General features: G+C 46.3%; 2 protein-coding genes across 2 annotated transcripts in view; one reads left to right on the plus strand and one right to left on the minus strand.

Annotated features, from left to right (window-relative positions):
- The window catches only part of LOC121835916 (protein CASP-like), a 364265-nt gene extending 355301 nt beyond the window's left edge, over nucleotides 1-8964 (minus strand). The window contains exon 1 of the mRNA XM_042290461.1: nucleotides 8901-8964. Within this exon, the coding sequence (XP_042146395.1) occupies nucleotides 8901-8963 (63 nt within the window). The 5' untranslated portion in view covers nucleotide 8964. The remainder of the gene's footprint in view (nucleotides 1-8900) is intronic.
- Nucleotides 8965-9201: 237 nt separating this feature from the next.
- The window catches only part of LOC8039473 (nuclear pore complex protein Nup88), a 49373-nt gene continuing 38275 nt past the window's right edge, over nucleotides 9202-20299 (plus strand). Inside the window, exons 1-5 of the mRNA XM_042291059.1 lie at nucleotides 9202-9433; nucleotides 12686-12837; nucleotides 14198-14323; nucleotides 15645-15863; nucleotides 18099-18276. Coding sequence (XP_042146993.1) covers nucleotides 9227-9433; nucleotides 12686-12837; nucleotides 14198-14323; nucleotides 15645-15863; nucleotides 18099-18276 — 882 coding nt within the window. The 5' untranslated portion in view covers nucleotides 9202-9226. The remainder of the gene's footprint in view (nucleotides 9434-12685; nucleotides 12838-14197; nucleotides 14324-15644; nucleotides 15864-18098; nucleotides 18277-20299) is intronic.

The raw sequence follows: 20299 nt of genomic DNA on the forward strand, positions 1-20299 counted from the left end.
ATGCGCAAAAGGTGTTTTTTTTTTCTCGATGCGACAACGGAACACGTTGTAGTGAGAGTTTTTCCAATCGTGAAAAGCCGACCACAGCGGAGGAAACCGCGCCGGAAATTCGCTCTCCCTAGCTCCTGTACGATCGGCTTCAAAATAAAGGTGCTCGCTTATACCTTCATGACGTGGAAGTATAACGTACGGTCCTCAGGCTGGCGTCCACCGAGACCGAGCTAAGTGCGATAACAGCGCCACCCCTTAGCGACGAGTTGAAACATGAAAGTTGCTTTATATGGCTACTGTAGCCCTGCGAGATGGCGCCACCGGCCCTTCCGTGACTCGATAGAACCAGTAAGTGCAGCCGTGCAGCTCACGCAGTGGCCGCTGCGGGAGAAATGGCAGCGTTGCGGTCGCCACTAGCTCGGTACTGGGATAAGGATCGGCGCCACTTTTTCAGAGCAGGCTCTGTGGCAGTTTCCCAACTGAATAATTATAGTAACGTTGCCTTATACATAGATTGCAAGCGTCGCCATTGCTGGGTACTGACGGTTATTTCTAGTTACTAGTTTCTTCGAACTAGAACTTCTGCGGTGTTAAACTAACACGGCGAACCGAACGCTCGAGGCGCATAAAACGGTGGCCTGACCGCTAATGCGACGGCAATAAAAGTAGTGTCAGACTGTCAGCTTCTACAGTGTTAGTTTAATAAGCGTGCTCATTGCCCGCAAATATACCAATGGTTTCAAAACTGCATGGGAGCTCGTAATAACGGAGCAAGCCCTAGAACACTTTTTTTTTTCGTGTCGCACCACCATATTTGTACCTCTCAACGCATGATAAGTCACAACACGGCGGTCGGTGGCGATGATTAATACCTTAAATTACTTCCTATTCCAGCAGATGAAACAGGACGAGACACCGTACGCCCATCCTAGCCTTGGGTTGGCGTAGATCAATCAGCCGACAGGAGGCTTTCAAATAGATCTTCAACTTGAAAATGAACGTATTTTCCCAAGAATGGGTGTCAAACCCGGGTCGATAGACCCGTCAAATGCAGAGACGGAAATGTCCGTAAAACGAGCTCAGAAGAAAGCGCGGCCCAAACCCACCCGCAAAGCAGGAGAAAACGGGTCCCTGAGAAATCCGCGGGGAGAGAAGTGACGGCAACGGTCACGTGAACGTGACATTTTGCGGCTCTCACTTTGCGGGTGAAAAGATAAATATATTGACCTTTCTCCGGTCCGGGATAGTGCTGACGGACCCGGAGAGCCCCTTGGCCAAGCAGGCGAAGGCAGTCCACCCTCCTCGCAAACTCTGAACGCTTTTGCTGTATTGTCCACCTCGAAGTCACTCAAAGATCACTCAAAAGGTGCATTTTCTTCCTCATTCGCCAGTATTTAGCGTTTCTCTTTTTCCTTCTCAATTTTTTCCTCTCCTGCGTCCCGGCGAACTGTCCTCAACTTCTCGTCCATACGCTCAGCACACTTCTGAAACTGTGCGGGAGTGTATGGAAGTGCGTCGAGTTTACATACGTCACCAGTGCTAGAAAGCATATTTGCTAGACGGACAACAAAGCCAGAGATATAGCAAGGGCCTTGGCTGTACGACTTAACGTCTTGGAGGAGACAAGTTGGTTTACAAGAATATAATAAAAAAAAAAGTTGAACGGATCTCGCGCTTCATTCTTCTTTTGACGTTGACCTGGAGAATGGACGATGGATGGATGGATGGATGAATACGGCTGAGCCCTTTGGATCGGGCGGTAGCTTACGCCACCTAGCCATTTTGTTTTACCATTTAAGCTTAGAATATTTAAATGTGAAATCTATATTCACTCCGCAGTGCAAAGAAAGTGAGGCTATGAAACCCCCTTGCCATCAGTGGATAAGAAAATACCTAGTTTTCTCTCGATTTCTGCCACCATTCACTTAATCTTTGCTTGGTAATCTCTACAGTCTTGAAATCCACTCTCCCTTCGCTGTCTCTAAAACCCAATGACTTTATTAAATCTATGTTGTCTTCGGTAGGCATAGGGTGAAGCCCTTTACAGTAGAGTATCAAGTGCTCAGCCGTCTCGTCCTCCTCTCCACAAGCAGTGCACACTGTATCAATTTCCTGGTACTTCACTCTGTATGTTCTGGTTCGCAGAACACCCGTTCTTGCCTCAAACAGCAATGAGCTTCCCCTAGAATTGTCATAAATGCTTTCTTTGGCAATAACTCTTTTGTTTAATCTATAGCTTTCCAGAGCCGTCTTTGTCTGCATTCCCTCTAGCCACCAATCTCTTTCAGTGGCCTTAACTTTCTTCTTAACTGAGACTTGCTCTTCCGTATCTTCGCTATAGCCCAAAAACTTTCCTCTTAATTTCCTAGTGCGCTGTCTCCACTTTGTGTCTACACTCCTCATGTATAAATAGCTGAAAACCTTTCGTGCCCATTGCTCCCCGTCCATTTGCCTCAACCTATCCTCAAATTCTACCTTGCTCACCGCTTCCCTGCTCTCAAATGATGCCCATCCCATGTCTCCTTGTACTCCCTGGTTTGGCGTTTTGCAATGTGCCCCCAAAGCCAGTCTACCTACTCCGCGCTGTTTTATTTCTAGTCTCGCATGCACTTCGGATTTCATGCATAGCACTGCGTTTCCAAAAGTCAAGCCAGGCACCATGAACCCTTTCCAAATCTCTCTCACCACCTCATACCTGTTGTAATTCCAAAGTGCTCTATTTTTCATTACAGCTGCATTTCTGTTGCCCTTACCTATTATATACTTTTCATGGTCTCTGAGATATTCTGCACCATCACATATCCATACTCCTAGATACTTGTATTTACTAGCTCTCTCAACTGTAATATTCTGTATCTTCAACCTCTCAACTTCATCCTCGTTAAAAATCATGACTGCCGATTTTTCGCTACTGAATTCTAAACCTAATTCCTCTCCTTCCCTACCACAGATGCTCATTAATTCCTGCAACTCTGTCCTGTTGTTAGCCATTAGTACAATATCATCCGCATACATCAATCCCGGTAAGGATTGCTGAATTTTTTGGCCTAGCTTACTGTAAGAAAGGTTGAACCCAAGCTCACTCTTCTCTAGTCTATCCTCCAATCCTCTCAGATACAACATAAACAGCAAAGGCGATAACGGGCACCCCTGCCTAAGGCCTCGTCTTATCTCTATTTTCCCTGTCGCCTTTCCTTCCCATGTTATAATCACCTTGTTATCTTTGTAAATGTTCCTTAATAGTGCTGTTAGTCCTTCATCTAGGTTTAAGTTCTCCATTATGTCCCACAGGTTTCTTTGGTTCACATTGTCATAGGCACCCTTGATATCCAGAAATGCCAGCCAGAGCTGTCTGTTTTCTTTTTGCGCTATTTCTATACACTGTGTTAGAGAAAATAAATTGTCCTCCAACCTTCTTTGTTTTCGAAACCCGTTCTGTAATTCGCCCAGTATGCCCTCGCAATCTACCCATTCCTCCAGTCTGTTCTTTATAATCTGCATTACCAACCTGTAAATAACCGGTGTCACGGTTATAGGACGATAATTCCTAATATCAGACTTATCTCCCTTTCCCTTATATATCATACTCATCCTACTAAGCCTCCATTCATCTGGAATATTTCCTTTTGTTATCATGGTACTCACTACCTCCCTTAGTTTTGCCTTAGATTTAGGACCCAAATTCTTCACCAGCTTGATAGGGATACCGTCTGTGCCTGTCGACGTGCCACTAGGGACTCTTCGTTCCGCCTTTTCCCATTCTCTTTGTCCAAAATCCGCGATGTCACAAACTGGACTGCTACTTCCTTCGGTTCTCCTATCTTCCACATGTAACCGTTCCCGAAATTTCTCCTCCATCACTGCTCCTATATATTGTATCGCATCATCTCCCTCTAATTGATCTCCCTGATGCGAGAGTATGAACCTCTGTCTAGCTTGCATTGTTTCACCGAGTGAGTTCAAGTGCTCCCAAAACTTCTTGGCAGCGTTTCTATCTTTCTTACTCACATTACTCATCCATTCCTCACCCTTTCTCTGAATTTTCGCATTGATCAAACTGGATGCCTCTCGGCGACATGTTATAAAATTGTCCCATTTTCTTTTTACTTCCGTTTCGGACTCCCCACTACGCTTGGAATACCTGTGTTCTCTAGAGGCTTCCTGACGTTTTTGTATCGCTTGCTTCACTTCTTTGTCCCACCAGCTTTTTGGTCTATGTCCTTGCTTCCCCTTTCGTTTACTCTTAACTTTGTCTAGTTCTAGAGCAAAAAGCCTAGTTAGGCTCTCATAGGTCCAATCTGTATGCCGTTGCCCTGAAACTGCTGCCTGTATTCTTTCAACAACTATTTCCAACTCTTTGTCGCTGCAGAAAGTTTGCTTTGAATTATGTTGTCTAGTTTCAGCATTTACTTCTCTGGCAAAATTCAGCTTAATACGTTTGTGATCACTACCAAGACTTTTGGAACCTTCTTCATCTATTTTCATTACTTGTAACTTACCATATATTTTGTGTGACATGAGTACGTAATCTATAGTTGAATGCAGATTGCCAGTTTCCCAAGTTATGTGCCCGTCACACTTCTGACTGGTATTACATAAAACTAAGTCATGTTTTTCCACCAGTTCTAGTAATATGCTTCCAGTTGAGTCCGTATACCCATCCAGACCCTCAATATGGGCATTCATGTCTCCCATAATAATTATTTCGGAGCCTTCCCCTAGTTCACTAATGTCTCTTGATATGCAATCAATCATTTTTCTGTTTTCCTCTTTGCCGATTGCCGAACGATTTGCCAAATAACAGCGCCCCTAGCGGTGCAGGTGCGCTGTGGGAGCGGGAGACTGCCAACGGGTGGTTTCAATTTCAAGTAAGGGCCCCTTTCTCGTGAATCGAACTTTACTGTAGGGCATCTCGGAGTTCTGTATTGGTGTCAACTCGCAAAAACAAAAACTACAACGAATTAAACAATATCGAGTTTTAGTAGATCGTTCCGATGACTCCGATAAACATACCGAATACTCCACCGCCGCCTTTGCGCATGCATTGTATCGTTATCGGGTAACGTTATCGGGAGTATCGGAACGATATACTAAAACTCCGTAATATCATCAAACCCGGAGGGAAGGGTAAAGGGCGTGTGGGTGCGGACAGTGTCAACAGCGTAAGCGCGTCAGTAAATAATTATCCCGAGGCAAGTTTGTACTCAAGTAAACGTGCGGCTATCCGAGTTAAAACAAGCAAACATGACTCACACATACAAAAACTAAATACCACGAGAGGAAAACAAATTGCTGTACGTAGACGATAGATGAAAATTTCATGGAGATACCAGAGGAATAAGATATCAAAACGCAAACACCCCTCGCTTTTAAACCAGCCTGGAGACACAGTTTCGTAGCAACTATCGGAAGCGAACACGTGCGTCATAGAAGTGAAGCGCAACGAACACGCAACCCAGTCTGGCTCGATCCGGCAACGACTTATTCAAATCTCCTCGTCTTACTTACCTTCCTATGCACCATGTTCTATATCGTAAAACTAGTCTCTTTTTTTTCCTCTCGTGTATAAGTAAACGAGTCTGCAAAATAAAACCGAAATAATTTCTGAACATCTTTAGAATTCATTCCGGAGAGATCGGTTCCAATGTACCCGAGAGAAGCACGACCCGCTTCTCGTATAAACAATAACAACAACATGAACAACAAACAAACAAAACAAAAACATGGACACGTTGCATTCAATCCCCCGAAACGTATAAATGCCGTAAATTTTATCCCTCCTACCCCCTCCGCGCGCCGTGCTTCTCCGAACAACCAACCCAGCGCCCAGCACTGGCGCAACAGATGACCGTACACGGAAACACGCCACCCCGAAAGAACCAACTACTCCACTCCCTGAATATCGAATCCGCAGCAACTCTGAAAAGCAACGCAATCAGAGCATCGAGACCCCGCCGCCGCCGAGAAGGTACGAATATTATCCCCGCATCTCGGGCAACCCCAGACCCGCACGACCGCAAGACACGCGCCGCGAGTCTCGGATTTTCGGGAATGAAACGGATAAAAAATAAATAAATACATAAATAAATAAACTCTTCAAAACGAGAGGAGTTAAAAAAAAAAAAAAAAAAAAAAAGGCCGAGGGAAGAAGAAAAAAGGCAGGCGAGAGGAGGAGAAAGCGGCTCGCAGGAGCGTAATGAAGCGGCCCTGGTCCCGCTCCCAGCGGAACAAGGGCGAGCCCGCCGTCCCCGTAATCCGAGTGCATCTCCCATCCTCGGGTCGGCGGCGGTTCCTCCGCGGCCTCTGCATGCGGCGGCAGCTCGGAGTCGATGGAGTTGCGCATGCAGATCGGCGGCGGGATGTCTATGCCGCCTCGAAAAATTAGTAATAGCGCGCCGAGCCCCGCGATCGATTCCTTTTTGATATGCGCGGCACGTCCGGACCCACAACACGTAGCCGCTTCCCCGAGCTCCGCTCTCGCGCTGCCCGACTCGACAGCTGCAGCCTGCGCTCTCCGTCAACGAGCGGCGCCGCAAGGCGGCTTCGCCGCACGCTGCCGCTGCTCAAGGAGAAGCGCACCGCCGCGAACACGACGCTTTCTTCCGGACAGCCCGAAACGTTTACGACGAGAACTAAGGGCCCGATGGAGGCCTCGGAGAGCAGAAAGAGCGGAGCGAGAATGCGATATGGTTTCAACAAGAACGAGATTTTATTGAGGAAAAATAAATGTACCGTTTCATCTGGTATTAGCCACGAAACGCTCGACGTAGGATACATCGTCAGTTTCTAGAGTAACCGACTAGTGTATTGTTCGCCGCTTTGTAATTCGCAGAAGTTTATTAACGCTCGAAACTTCATAACGCTGCAATACGTTAAAAAAAAAAATAAGAAAAATATCACGGATGGTTTTGCGAGCGAGCACGTGCCCCTTTAATATATTCGACACAGTTGTCTTCGGCAACATTTCACTCCACGTCGGAAAATCAGCTACCAAGAGACTACGTTCAATAGAGCGATCTCTCATATCTAAAGTAACGCTACTAGCAAAATAAAATAAAAAATAACGATGACATTTGTTCACTTTTTTTTGCGTACGACCGAAAATGACAAAGAACCGTCGCGCTGTCACCGTCGTGCCGGGCAAGTACGGCATCAGCACGGTGCCACCCGCAAAACAGAAGAGCGTCGGCCACGAAAACAGACGTAAGGAACAAAGAAACGAGGTGGAACTGGCCGGCCGTTCGCGAGAGAAGGGAACAGGGCGGCCCATAGGCATGCCCGAGCACGTGCAACTCACGGCCAGCGCATCTCCCGTAGAGACAACAGCGGGCGTCCGTTTCATCTGCCGCCGACGCTTCGATGAAAGGCGCGAATAAAGCGCCGCACTTACTCTCCAGATAATATCAATAACCGTACGACGAGTGTGCCGCGCGAAAACAAAAGCGCCAAACCAACTCCGCGCACGCCAAGGGGCGGTGAGAACGAAACAAAAATAAATTAAAAAAAAAAGGCGGCGATATTCATGGGTCGCACGTGCACTGGAATGAAAATTGGCCGCCTTTCTTCCCTTTCCTTCTTTTTTTTTTATTATGGAGGCGATTGTCTTTTCGTCCTATTGCTATTTTTCGTTCTCTGCTCGATCCGTTTTTCTTTACAGGGGCGCGCGAGACCGTTACGGCGATTTATAGTTATGCCTCCCTGTCGAAAGGGCTAAGCGCTTCGCTTACCACTCTCTCTCTCTCTGCTTCGCATGCGTTTCCAATTGGCGGAGCGCGCTCTCCGTACGATGCATTCCGAGCAGAGACAAACATCCGCATCCAACTTCGAGACGCTTCGATTGAAGCGCAATATCGTTCCCACCTTTACCCCGCGTTGTTTCTCTGCCTGCTGAATATTCCACTACAGGCGCTTCCACCCCGTATGTTGCCTGAAAAGGACGCCTCCAGCGGAGAGCTACGTGCACAGTTGGAACTCCCCTGGGAGTTTCGAACGAGCAAGCAACAACCTATCAACCCACATACACCCGCAACCTCCATCGAACGGTATAATTAAAAATCCAATCTCGACTAGCACACGTCATTTGAGAATACCCGTTACGGATCCAGTCACACATCCAGTCTCATTGTAAGCACACCCCGCCCCCCGCCCCCCTAAAAAAAAAAAAAGATTTCGGGTTTACGGTCACACGTTCTATGTGACACCCGACTCTTCCGTGGGATTTGAAACATTGGAGCGCCAGTTCTAGAAGAAAGCCGCGCCGACATCGCGTGGTTGTCAAAGCGCGAAGCTCGTAGTAAGAAAAGCTAGCCCTATACCAACTCCCCGACGCCCCATCGCGCTCGCGCCGAGTCGTGGCCAGCGCTTGACATCGCCGGAAATTGTTGACGACCCCGTCGACCGGTGCCAACCCCGGCGGCGGGGCCTCTCCGTTTGAGCACAGCGTAACGGCTGCCCGTGAATCGAGCCGATGCCGCGGCGTGCGCCCAGAACAACCACCACGCCGACGGCGGCGACTCACACCGGCCCGGACGCAAGGTGGGACTTTCAAATCCCCGCGCATCTCGTGCGCTGCGGGCAAACATCACGGGGCCCGCCTCGCAACGTACTCGGCGGCTCGCTCGGGGTTTTTTCTGTCGGTCGGGAGAGCCGCCCGGACGTTCGACATGACGTGGAAACCGGTAAACAATCACCGGGAAACAAAGCGGGCGGCTCGAATCAAGCGCAGCATCGATCACCGTTGATAACCTATCAATAGAGAAGGGAGATGCGCGTTCGCGCACCCAAGAAAAAAAAGGATTCCTCCCGGACTGCCGAGAGAAAAACGTCTGCTCCGGGCCTGACAGTCCGTCGACACTCGGATCGAGGCGAACGGAAAAGCCCGTCCGCTTCGGATAAGGAAATTGTCTTACCTGTAAGCGTGGTAGATCAAATTCACTCCAACATTGGACTAAAGAGCGAGCGTCTGCAGCCATCTTGGCCCAAGACGAATGACAACTAATTGGCCACGTGACCACGCTCGCCCTCTTTACTCCTCTCCCGATCTAGCGGCTGTTTTCGTTATGTTGGCGGTTTTTTAATCAACAAAAATATAAAATATTTCGCAATTATTTGCTTATTGATGGAAGTCTGAGCAATTTATAGGGTGTAATCGAGTCTTTCTTTGCAGAAAAGCCTGCGTTCGTTGCGAGATCTGTAAAAGAGCTCGGGTTTGAGGCTAGGCGTCCTTCGTTACAACATGGCCGCCATGTGGAAGTGGTGCGAGGCGGGGAGTTCGTTTCTGAGCAAGTTGGCTTCGAATGGCGAAAAATACCAATCTTCCGTTCATATGAGGAATCTAATTGCTGTCTACGACGACGTCCTTGTAGCGTGGAGCCAAAAAGAACAGCGTCTGCTGGCTGTCAACATCAAAAACTCGCCCAAAGTCGACCGCGATGACTGCCAGGTGCGTCCTGTTTTATTCCGATTGTGATCACTTATTGAATGTTACTACGGTCTTCTCAACGTAATTTTATTTTTAGCGATAAATTTATTGGTAATAATTGTTTCGGTGTGTTTGACTGCTCGGGTTCGCGCTTCTGTCGACTGACCAAGCTCAAGTGCAGAATGCAAAGGAACAGGCTATGGTTACGTTCTCTGTATCCTGAATAATTTGACTTCCCAACCGTTCTCGTCCCTTTCCGGTGTGTGTATTTGAAACTTCATTGAGAAGTTCCTATCAAGTGCCCTGCAGTAAAACCGTAAAATAAACATTGTGGGTCGCTCTTTTACACTGCCGCCCAATCGGTCCCTGCCTGGTCCGCCCTCCCAAGAAGTTACGCGTTCAAGGAGATGTGTGAAAACGTTTTACTGCTCCTTGCGCTTCTTGACCGTGTCCTGGCCGTAGATCCCGTGGGTCGCCCAGTCGTTACGGCGTTGCTGCGTTGCGGCGCGGCACTGCTTATTAAAAGTCTTGCTGTCACTGCCACGACCGGCCAGAGTGAAGTCGCAAAAGCATCCTTTAAGTCGGCTCTGTAGTTTTCTATAGGGACGACCCCCTGAAGGGAGAGCCGTTCCTCTGCCCTTCGTCGATTGTTGGAATGACGCCAAGCAACTAGCCATCTTGGCCCAGCAGTTGCAAATCATAGTGCTCATTAACTCGCCTGCCAGCTTTCCCGGTGTCAACTGCTATACCCGCAATTTTAACGACACCCGCTGACAATCTCGTCCGCCAGTATTCCCGGTGTCAACTGCTATTCCGCAACCTTTCCGACACCGACTGACAAAAACCCATCTGTACCCTGGGCCTTGACAAGCGCCTACTTGCCTACCGCGTCCCCCCAAGCCTAAATCCTAAATCTGCAATAAGTCCTAGCTATTTCCCCTCCTGCCAGTCGTTATCCTGCCTTCCAGCGAATATGCCGTGCCTTTCCTCTGCCTCCGAAGACGACTTTTTTACATCTTAACCGCGCCCCTCGTCTTCACCCCGGTTGCATCACCTCCTGCCAACCACTATTCTGGGGTACCCGAGAAAGTGTGTCCGCAATCTCGTCCTTCGAGCCCTTTAGGTACTCCATTCGAGGAGACACCTGCTGAGCTCTGCTGTGAGACAAGTCTCCCAAATTCCAACATACTTTGTCTCAACAGGCATCGTTAGCGTTAGTGAACAACCCACTCAACGAATCCGTGGGACTCCCTGGGGACGACCAGAAGCAGAGGCATACCGAATGGGCCCCATGTTGGGCGCCAGTTGTGTGAGTCGCTCTTTCACACTGCCGCCCAATCGGTCCCTGCCTGGTCCGCCCTCCCAAAAAGTCACACGTTCAAGGAGATGTGTGAAAACGTTTTACTGTTCCTTGCACTTCTTGACCATCTCCTGGTCGGGGATCCCATGGATCGCCCAGTCATATGGGTGTTGCTGCGTCGCCGGCCGTTCCCGCTCGCGCCTAGTCTCGAACTGAACGTGCATCCGTCTTGAGTGCCGGTCTGCCAGCCACAGCATCTGCCCCCCGCGCGCCATCTTCCTCCTCGGCTTCCCACAACCTTAATTCGTTTGAAGTAGGACCCTCGTATTCCATTTTAGCGTAAGCGTGCTTGCTTGAATTGGTCTTACGGTTACACCTCCAGCAGTGTTGACAACCTCTATGTTAAGGTAGACCAACTGTGTGAAGCAAATTTCTACTCATTTGCCCTGCATGCATTCTTTAAGTTTCAGCAGTTCTCAATGTCGCAGGGTAGTCATATAAGCACATATGTTCTCATTTTGTCTAGGCTGCACATCGTTTAGTGACTATTGTATCGGCCATTTGTTAACATTTATTACATTAAATGAGCCTAGTATGTACTTATGGCACATAGAAACATGTTTTATAGCTATTTTTGTATGTTCTTGGAAACTCACTCATTAAGGCTGCAACTTTCTGAAGGCTAACTGTGGTAGTGTCATTATCAGTGTTTTTTGAACTGTAGAAATTTATGGGTGGTTAAAATTTCTCAGCTCGTCTCTAGGTTTGCGTTCTGACCTTTGTTACCGAAGGGCATAAACAGAATGTAACCTTGGTTTGCACCAAGTGTTCTATATCTGGACTCTTTTTCAATTTTGCTTCACCCTTACTTACACAACTGCTACTCTCATTTGATTAAAGGCTGGTCCACACATTTGTGTCAGTTGCATTTGCAGCAATGGAAACGACAGCAACGACAAAGTCACCGGGACAGGTGTTTGCCATACACAGTGGGGCAAGCGATGCAAGAGGTGGCTTCACGAAGCAATCATGAATCACTGTTGTTCCGTTGTTCTGGTTGTTTCTGTCGTTTTGGTTGTTGCGAACGCAACCGTCGCAAATGTGTGAACCAGCCTTTGCATTATACTTAAAATAACTCTAATGCCTAGTTTGCACAATACCACTCCTGTCGGTTGTTCATTAAGGGTGCTTACACAAGACCAGAATGCAACGCGGCTTCTGTCTTAAAACCTCTGCCGTAATCCATGTTGGTGGCATTCGTCTGCTTTCGCCCTATGTCCGCTATGTTTTTCTATGCGGGGGAAGCAGTGTTTTCCAGATTGCTCGAGTTCTCTCACTTCGTGATCAACTGTGCCAGCCAAAGTGGTCGAGGAGATAAAAGAGTATCAGCTGGTACTCGATTTTTATTCATACCGGTCTTTATTCGGAGTTAAAACGAGCTGAGGCTTGAGAAGTTGGTTCGTCGGCAGGCAAAATGGCCCCACAGATGCTGCCAGGTGGCTCTGAAGAGGGAGTAAGCAGAGTAAGCTTGTGTTGAAGCATCCCAATTGTATTCCCGACTGTACTGTATGTTCCCGTTTCTGCGCTTTCATCCTACTTCTGCGCCAACATCAAAGATGATGTTAACAAATAATAGCTTTTGTGCATGTAAGGAGAGAATAGTGGAAGATGTCATTGACAGTGCCGCAGATGGCTTATCAATATTAAATTTTATAGTTTTTTAACATGCTGCTTGATGGCGTTTCCGAGAGTGACGTCAGGTGCTAGAGTCCTATAAATTAAAAGTGATCACACTATCGTTTCATTTCAAACCTGTGACTATGCTCACACTAATTTCTTGTGTTTGCTTTCCTTATATGTCACCATGGATTAATATGGCAAGCATTAATCAGGTTCAAAATTTTGCCACATATGCCTACAGATGACATCAAAGTATATGATTATGGATAACATGCAACATTTTTTGCCTGCAGGTTTTACTCCTTACAAATCCTCCATTGTTTGAGGTTGACAATGTTTTGGTGAACAAGTCTCACCACCTTTTGCTCTCCGGGCCACGAGGCGTGACTGTCGTTGCACTACCCACGACCCCAGCAGCATTCATCAAGGAGAAGGCTTCGTGCAGGTAAGCTCTTGTTCCTAACTGATCAGCCACCATTATCTCTTCCCCATTAGGATGTAACAGTGCAAAAGCTAAATGCTTGTGCTGTGCTTCGTGCAGCCTAATGATTGGCGCCTAATGAAGTGACATCTTGAAAAGATGAAGACTGTCAAAAATGTATTGCAGTTTATTCTTTAATTGTAATATGTGCATGACTGGAGGTCTCAAGAACATCTCTTAAAGCATCAGGCTTCTAGAGGAAATAATAAAATAATCTTGCAAGGAATGGTTGGTGCTGCTTGTCTTGTTGCTTGTCTGCATGCTTTCTATTCTATCTTGTAAACTGCACTGAATCATTTTCTCACTTTGAAGGATTTTAGACATTTATTCTTGAAATGATGTTTTGGAAACTGAGTTTGTTTTTATTTCAGTAAACTCACTTAATATAGTTGTAAGTTATAAAAAAATTAAAAAAAAATGTGCTCCATCTTTTGGCATGCTCTTTCTGCTAGAAACATACAGAACATACTTAAGGGGACACACCCCGGGAAGGGTCAACTTTTGAACCCTTAGCTTATAATTAATGAAATTTACAGGGTAGGCTGGTGGTCATGCTAGAGGGTGCACACAAAATTTCAAGTCTGTCGCTTAAATGGGAAAGAAATTAGAGCTGCTTTTATCAGCAACATGCCTACATTGTTTAGTTAATCTATCAGAAAACTATCACAATATTCAAGATTTTTATTTGCTAGATATGTAACAGAATGCCTAGGGAGTATGGCTATGAAAAGTTTTTTTGTAAAGAGTCATTTATTTCTATAAATTTTCCCTTCTGCAAAATTGGTCAACTTTTTGGTTTTCTGTGTCTTCGACAAAATGTCAACATTTTTTATAAAAGACATTCGTAGAGTGTCAAAAAAATTCCATAGCCGCATTCCTTATTCAGTTAGGAAAAGTGAAGAACGAGCCTTCCCTGTATTGCCATTATCAAACGATAGATTGACTAAAATGGAATTTATATCAAAAAGTGGAACAAAGAAAAAGGTGTTTAAAGTGCTCCAAGCCCTAACTTTTCTTTAGCTTTGGTGGACAGAAAGTAATTTATAAAAAAATTAACTATGCAGCGTAAACTAATTAATCTTTCTGGAGATACTCTCTAGATGTTGGTGGATGTAAATATGTCATTTTACAAAAATCAACTTTTTTTGCAGAAATAAAAGTAAAACTCGGTCGCAGTTGCTCTTTATATGCATTTTATCAGTATTGTATTTTTACAAAATCTAGACAGACAAGGTAATTTTCTTGGTTTTGCTGTTGTTTCTACACTCTTGCTTTCAAACAACAGCTCTCAGTGGCTGACCCGTTTCCCTCACACTGTTTGCAGATCGTGGTCTTTGGGCGAGCACTTTTTCTTGTGCAACAAGTCTGTGCTGGTGTCACATGTTGCCTGGCATCCGGATAGTGAGGCTGACTGCCATGCACTTGCCCTGACCAGCGACAGTAACTTGAGGTGACATCCTTTCATTTCTTTTACCAGTCCCAGTTCAGTGGTTCCAAACTCTGGTTTGCAGATTCCCAGGTGTTTTGGTGGGGTCTGCAAAGTGTAAACCCCAGCAGGGGGTCTGCACATTGAGGCTGAAAATATGTAAAAACCTGTACAAAGTCAACTGCAAAAATATGTGTACATAATGATGGCGGGCTGTTACCACGCGCACCCAAAATTTTAAGATAGTTTTCAAATACTAAGGGGTGGGCACTTGCCAGGTCCAAGAGCAGAAGGGGCACATGATAATATAAGCTTCTTCATTTTGCACTGGAGTGCTTGCAGAAGCAGATGACGAAGAGAAGCGTCGCGGTTTGGTTAATGGGCTCAAAAATCTGGGCTAGACACTTCATAAGTCCTTTGAAATTAGCAAGTGGGCACTTATAATGATGTGGGCACTTGCTTGGTATTTTACTATTGGTAGGTAGTAAACATAATCATAAGTTGATCGTTTACCAAATAATGCAAACCACACGGCAAAATGTGATGAAAAACCTGAATACAACGCATGTGCATGTGCAAAGGGGCAGAGGTGCTAATAGAGTGAAGGGTTGAAGCAACATTATGGTGCTAACATATATAATTTCAAGATTGCAGTGCCTATGCAACACCGCATGTGAGAGGTCTATAGACCTTTCCATCTGACATCGCATGGGCGCTGCAATCTTAAAATCACATAATGCTGGCAAATTTTTTCGGTGTCCGCATCACCACCGTTTTGTTTTATCTTTCACCACTCGGATTTTATTTCTCCCTCTTTCGCTTACGGCGGGAGCGAAAGAGCATCTGTAGCATCTCCTGTGATTTCTGACATTGCATTTATCACTTTGACTAGCATGCATAATCCTTATAGAGCCTCATGAGATATAGCATTCAAAGGTGATGAGCAACTAAACAGAAGACTGTTGTGCCCTTCGGCCTAACGACTTTCTCGAGTGGAGATAGTAGTGAACAATTAATTGAAAACAATGACGCAAAAAAAAGGCTCAAAAGTCCAGACTACTTTTGCCTATGCAAGAGGAGAAAGATATAATGTGCTCCTCCTTTTGAGTTAGGCTATACTTGACATCAACTATTTCATGCTGTGTTGTCGAGGCTAGCTTAGTTTCCACAGTGCTCCGACGCTGTCAAAGGTATGAGCGTGCGAAAATGAGATTCGAGCCACATGCTCTCGCAGCAGTGCAAGGTTGCAGCACAGCGGAAGCTATGCTAGCCTTTGCAATGCAGCACAAAATAGTTGATGCCGAATATGGAGAACCCCGTGACACCAATGTCTCCTTTTGTGCAGGTTGTACAGCGTTACTGAGCCACAGGCCCCCCAGTTTATTCTTCCAGTGGGGGCAAGCCACGGTGCAAGCAGCACCATCAGCAGTTCTTTGGGCGACGCGGCCGTCGGCTTCGATTTTGGCCATGCCACCGCCGGCAAGTCTCCAGCCCGCCAGGTGTTTGTGCTCATGGGCAGCGGAGATGTCTACCTCACCCACGTCTCCCCCCGCGACGACAACAGGTAAGGGAAGCTTCCCGACTTGCCGCAGACATACGCCGGGTGACGTCGCATTGCTAGATGGGTGTTTGAACTAGCAAATCGTGTCGGTTGCTGAGGTCTTTGTAGGTAGAAAAATATGTAGTTGCCTAGGCTATATATTTACTATGCCCACATAAATTGGCAGTTTCACGTCACACATCCAGCTCAGATTTTCAGAGGGACGAATACGGGCAACTTCGCCTCATGTTTTTCTATGTGTGGAGACATTGTTTCCCGGCTCGCCCGAGTTTTTTCTTGCATTGTGGTCGACTGCGCCAGCCAGAGTAGTTGGCAACATAAAGGAGCACCGGGGTTCTGGATTTCTGTGAATACTGACCGTTATTTGCAGTTCAGACGGCCCACCCTAAGAAGTTAGGCAGCCCGGTTTCAGACAATTTGTGCGACAGGATGGAAAATCTGAGGTTGATTTTGACTGCCTCATTCACGTCTTGAAAGACGATGGAATGAATGTAGCTTTTGTCTGGTCTTTTAATTACTAATATGTTGCTCATGGTGCAGTCTTGGACAGCTAATGTAAGCATGAGTAAGTGAGCAACTAACTCAAAGATGTTTACTGAGCTGGGTTGCGCACCAAAAGTTAGCCGACCGCCCCTTTTTCACTAAACTTAGCTTGTGTGGGGGGTGGGCAGTCTTTCTAGGTACATTCCGGTGGTCACTCTTCATAATGTAGTGTAGAAGTGTCACTTCATGCATTCTTGAAGTGTCCTGTTTGGACGACAGCAATTTATGCTGTTTAAACGCAACAATTTTTTTTGCTTTCTGCGATAATGCCGTACCTGCACTGCAGGAGCCATATGAATAAAGAATCCAGGTTCTTACTCTCCCATAAACTGTTTTGTCTTCGAACGAATGTGATTTATACGTAAACTTAAAAACAAATATGGTTATTTTTTCTTTTCGTAATATCCCGAGTCAATGCCCACCCCTCTGTCGCCTGAAATTCACAAAAAAAGGGGGGGTGTGCCATGTCTCGGTTGGTAAGCAAAAAAAGGTTAAAAAAAGCTAAAAAGCGCCCATTTTTTTTTGTACATATCTAGCACAGTGGCACCAGAGATACATTAAACTCAAAACTTGAATTATAGTTTTGATGTTTTATGCAAGAAATGCTCATGAAAGAATGTTTTACTATCATAAAGTCTGTTGCTTGCATATGCGCTATGAACACCGCCAATCGGCATACAGTGCAAACGTTTGTTCCGTGAAAGCATGTTTCTAACACCGCTATCTTTTCTTCGTTAGTAAAAAAAAAAGAGAAAGGAGTCAACAAGGAAATAGACAAACCAACCAGGTGCAACTAGCAGACGAGCGAGCAGGTGAAAGAAGCAACGAAGAGCGATGCTGGAAAAGCGGGAAAGTCGGCAATCCCGTTGGCAGACACTTTGGTGTCAAGCCAAGTTGAGTCCCTTGTCAACCATAAGGAGCAGGCTCTTGTGTAGCTTTTTTGTTTGATGCATACATGCGTGCGTCCGTCTGCAACGTGCTATCAACACGGGTTGAGGCGGCGTTGCTGCGTGGCGTGGACGGCTCCACCATAACAGGGAGCTCGAAATGGGGCGCTTTACAAACTTCTTTGTGCGGCGTTCTAACAAATCTTCATTTACCTATGGGCTTTGTTTCAAACATTGCACAACCTTACCGACTGCGGTCGCGACGTACCGGGTGAAGGATCGGGTTCTCGGTGACATTACTTCAGTGCAGACGGTTACATTTCAAGATATGGGGCGTTCACTGAACTCGCGATCCCTGAATGGGGTACTGCTTGCCTTATTTTTTAGACTTTTTTGTTTGTCTAAACAAACTTTTTTTGTAAGCAAAACAAAGTTTCATTATGTTATCTGCATCATTTCCCTTTCGCAGTCGTGTACTCCGACTTTGGGGACAAGGAAATTGGGTAGGAAATGCGCAAACAAAGTGAAGTGTCTTTCCTTCCTTTCTTTTGGTACTTTGTCAGTGACGTCTTCCAACCTTAACGTCTGTGGCAGCATCATATGGATAGGATGAATGTTAGAGGATCGCGGAATCCGCGTTTGGGTATTTATAGGGGTGGGCAATCATTCGGTTTTTTTTTTTTTTGGAAATCAATATTCGGCCAAAAAGAGGGGTGGATGATGGGTAGGGGATGGGCAATGACTCGGGATATTACGATATGTTAATTGCACTCTCATTTTCTACATCTCTCCCAAATGCTACCATCAGCACTGTGCACTTGCGGAAAGTGCTGGGGCCCTTGACGATGCAGCCGCAGTCGGACGACAACTACGGGGTGGATGGTTACTCTTTGGTGTGCCTGCAAGCCGCTGTTCCCATCCTAGCCATCGCCACCACTTTTGGTACCCTCTACCACTGTTTGGCATTGGACGAGCCAAGAAACGAGGTGAGCGTGTTCCCTTTTTTCCCCATTCCTGCGCTGTTTCAAGGCAGGATTGGCTTATGGTTACGGTTTTGCGTTTTCGGTCCATACCGATAGATCCCAAAGATTATCCCCCAAGCTGGTTTTATCAAAAATTGGGGCAAACTAAAAAAAACCAAATCGCAGCTGTCCTTGAATAAAAAAAAAATTCACGCAAAAATAAAGTGTATTTATGTAGAATGCAGTTTTTAACTAACTGCCTGCAGGGTTTCTTCCTGCTTGAGAGTCACACATCTTGTTTCTTATTCTTATTGATACGTTTTCCAACTATTTTAGTCATGCACATGTTTCTGGAGGTTGGGGGATCCTGTGTCCCGTTTCTTCAACATGAACCCCGATGAACATGCACTTTGGTAGCCTGAGTTACACTGGCCGAGGTTGAACAGTTTCGCGTGGCTCCTGGAGAGCCGTGCTGTGCAAGCGCGAGGAGCAGTGTCGTCACACGGCGCACACGTGGCGCGCCGGAGCCGCCACCGTTGCGCGCTATAACCAACGATAGCGGCATAGCAAAGCAATCTTGATCTCCCATGCTCGTTTGTTCTTTTCTCATGTGTTTGTGTCTGCTTTAGGGAAGGAAGTGGAGCAGCTCCCACAGATATAGTGAAAAAAGATTTTGTGATAATTGAAAAAAATAATTGAATTCAGAAAAGTTGTTAAAGGGAAGATGGGGCGGTTCTGCATTTGAGAAAAAACACTTGAATTGTGTTCATTTGGCCGTTAGAATAACAGATATCACAATTATATTTCAATGCGACGCGCCGAAGAGCTATAAGAGCAATTTCAAAATAGGGCTGAAGCCCTGCCTCCCTAGCCTTGGGCAGCCAAAAGATCCGTCGATGACATCACGGACAGCGACTGTCTTTGGCGTTTTCTCGCGTTTAACAAATCTTGCGCAGCAAATGGTTTGGGTATTCGGGTTCATAAGGTAAAAATCCACCAGAATTCACTTCTAACTCATTTTTTTCAAGAAGCTCCGTAGCTTCCCTTTAAGTCGTAGAATGCCGCACTTTGCTGCCGCGGCCGAGCAGCCACCCAGGACAGGTAGCTGCAAAGGCTGCCAGGGGCCTCAGCATCGTCATCTGCTCCCTGCTCTTTACTTGGGAAGCGGCTTTTCCACATTGCATGCCGATAGGGGTGTACAGAGTACTGGTGACAACATACACACATAGAAAGCCTACCATGAAATACCATGCATCCGCCCTTTTCACACTAAGCACCCCTTCCCAAATTTGTAAGATCTGAGAAAATATGCTTAGTACATTTATATGTAAAATTGGTGACCGGACGAGCACCCATCCCCCATGTTTTCGCGATCATCTCCAAATTTTGGGTGGGTGCTTGCCCGGTATTTTACGGTAGATTTAAAGGGTAACTCTGGTCAAAAGTCAAACCAAAATAAATTACTGATATCAATTCATGGAGACTACATGCAAGCCCTGCCAAAATATTACATGAATGGGAAACCGCTATCCACTCTAAAACCGATATTAAAAATGCTAGCATCAGCTTCTCAGCAGGCATTCAGTGAGCTCGCTGTTTGTCAAGCAACCTTGGCCCCCAACGTCATGTTCGTATTCAAGCATGGTTACTTGCGCATACTGTCACTTCTTTTGTCATGCTTTTCTGCTCTGTTTTCAGCCATCCCAGCAGACGATATCTGCTTGTTATGTTTTAGCGGCCGTCGTTTGTAATGGCTCCTCAGTGATTGCGCACAAAGAATATTGACTCCCTGTTTCCTCAAGCATGTCGCGTGGTGCCGGGGTGCAAAGAGCCCACGGGACTGGTATCATTGTGCAATGTCGAGCATGTCTTGCTGTGCTGTGGGTTGCGCAAACAACTCGCTGTGCAACCCGGACGTGTGTTTTTACCAATTTCCGCAAAACTCGAAGTTGAGTAAGGCGTGGGTCGGTGCCGTTTGTCGAAGAGATTTCAGAAGGCCTTAGAATCTGAAACCTTCACTGGTGGCCATAGTTGAGTTCACTCCTGC

The sequence above is a fragment of the Ixodes scapularis genome, unplaced genomic scaffold (assembly GCF_016920785.2).
Source record: "Ixodes scapularis isolate PalLabHiFi unplaced genomic scaffold, ASM1692078v2 PGA_scaffold1__304_contigs__length_218370807, whole genome shotgun sequence".
NCBI classification, from domain to species: domain Eukaryota; kingdom Metazoa; phylum Arthropoda; class Arachnida; order Ixodida; family Ixodidae; genus Ixodes; species Ixodes scapularis.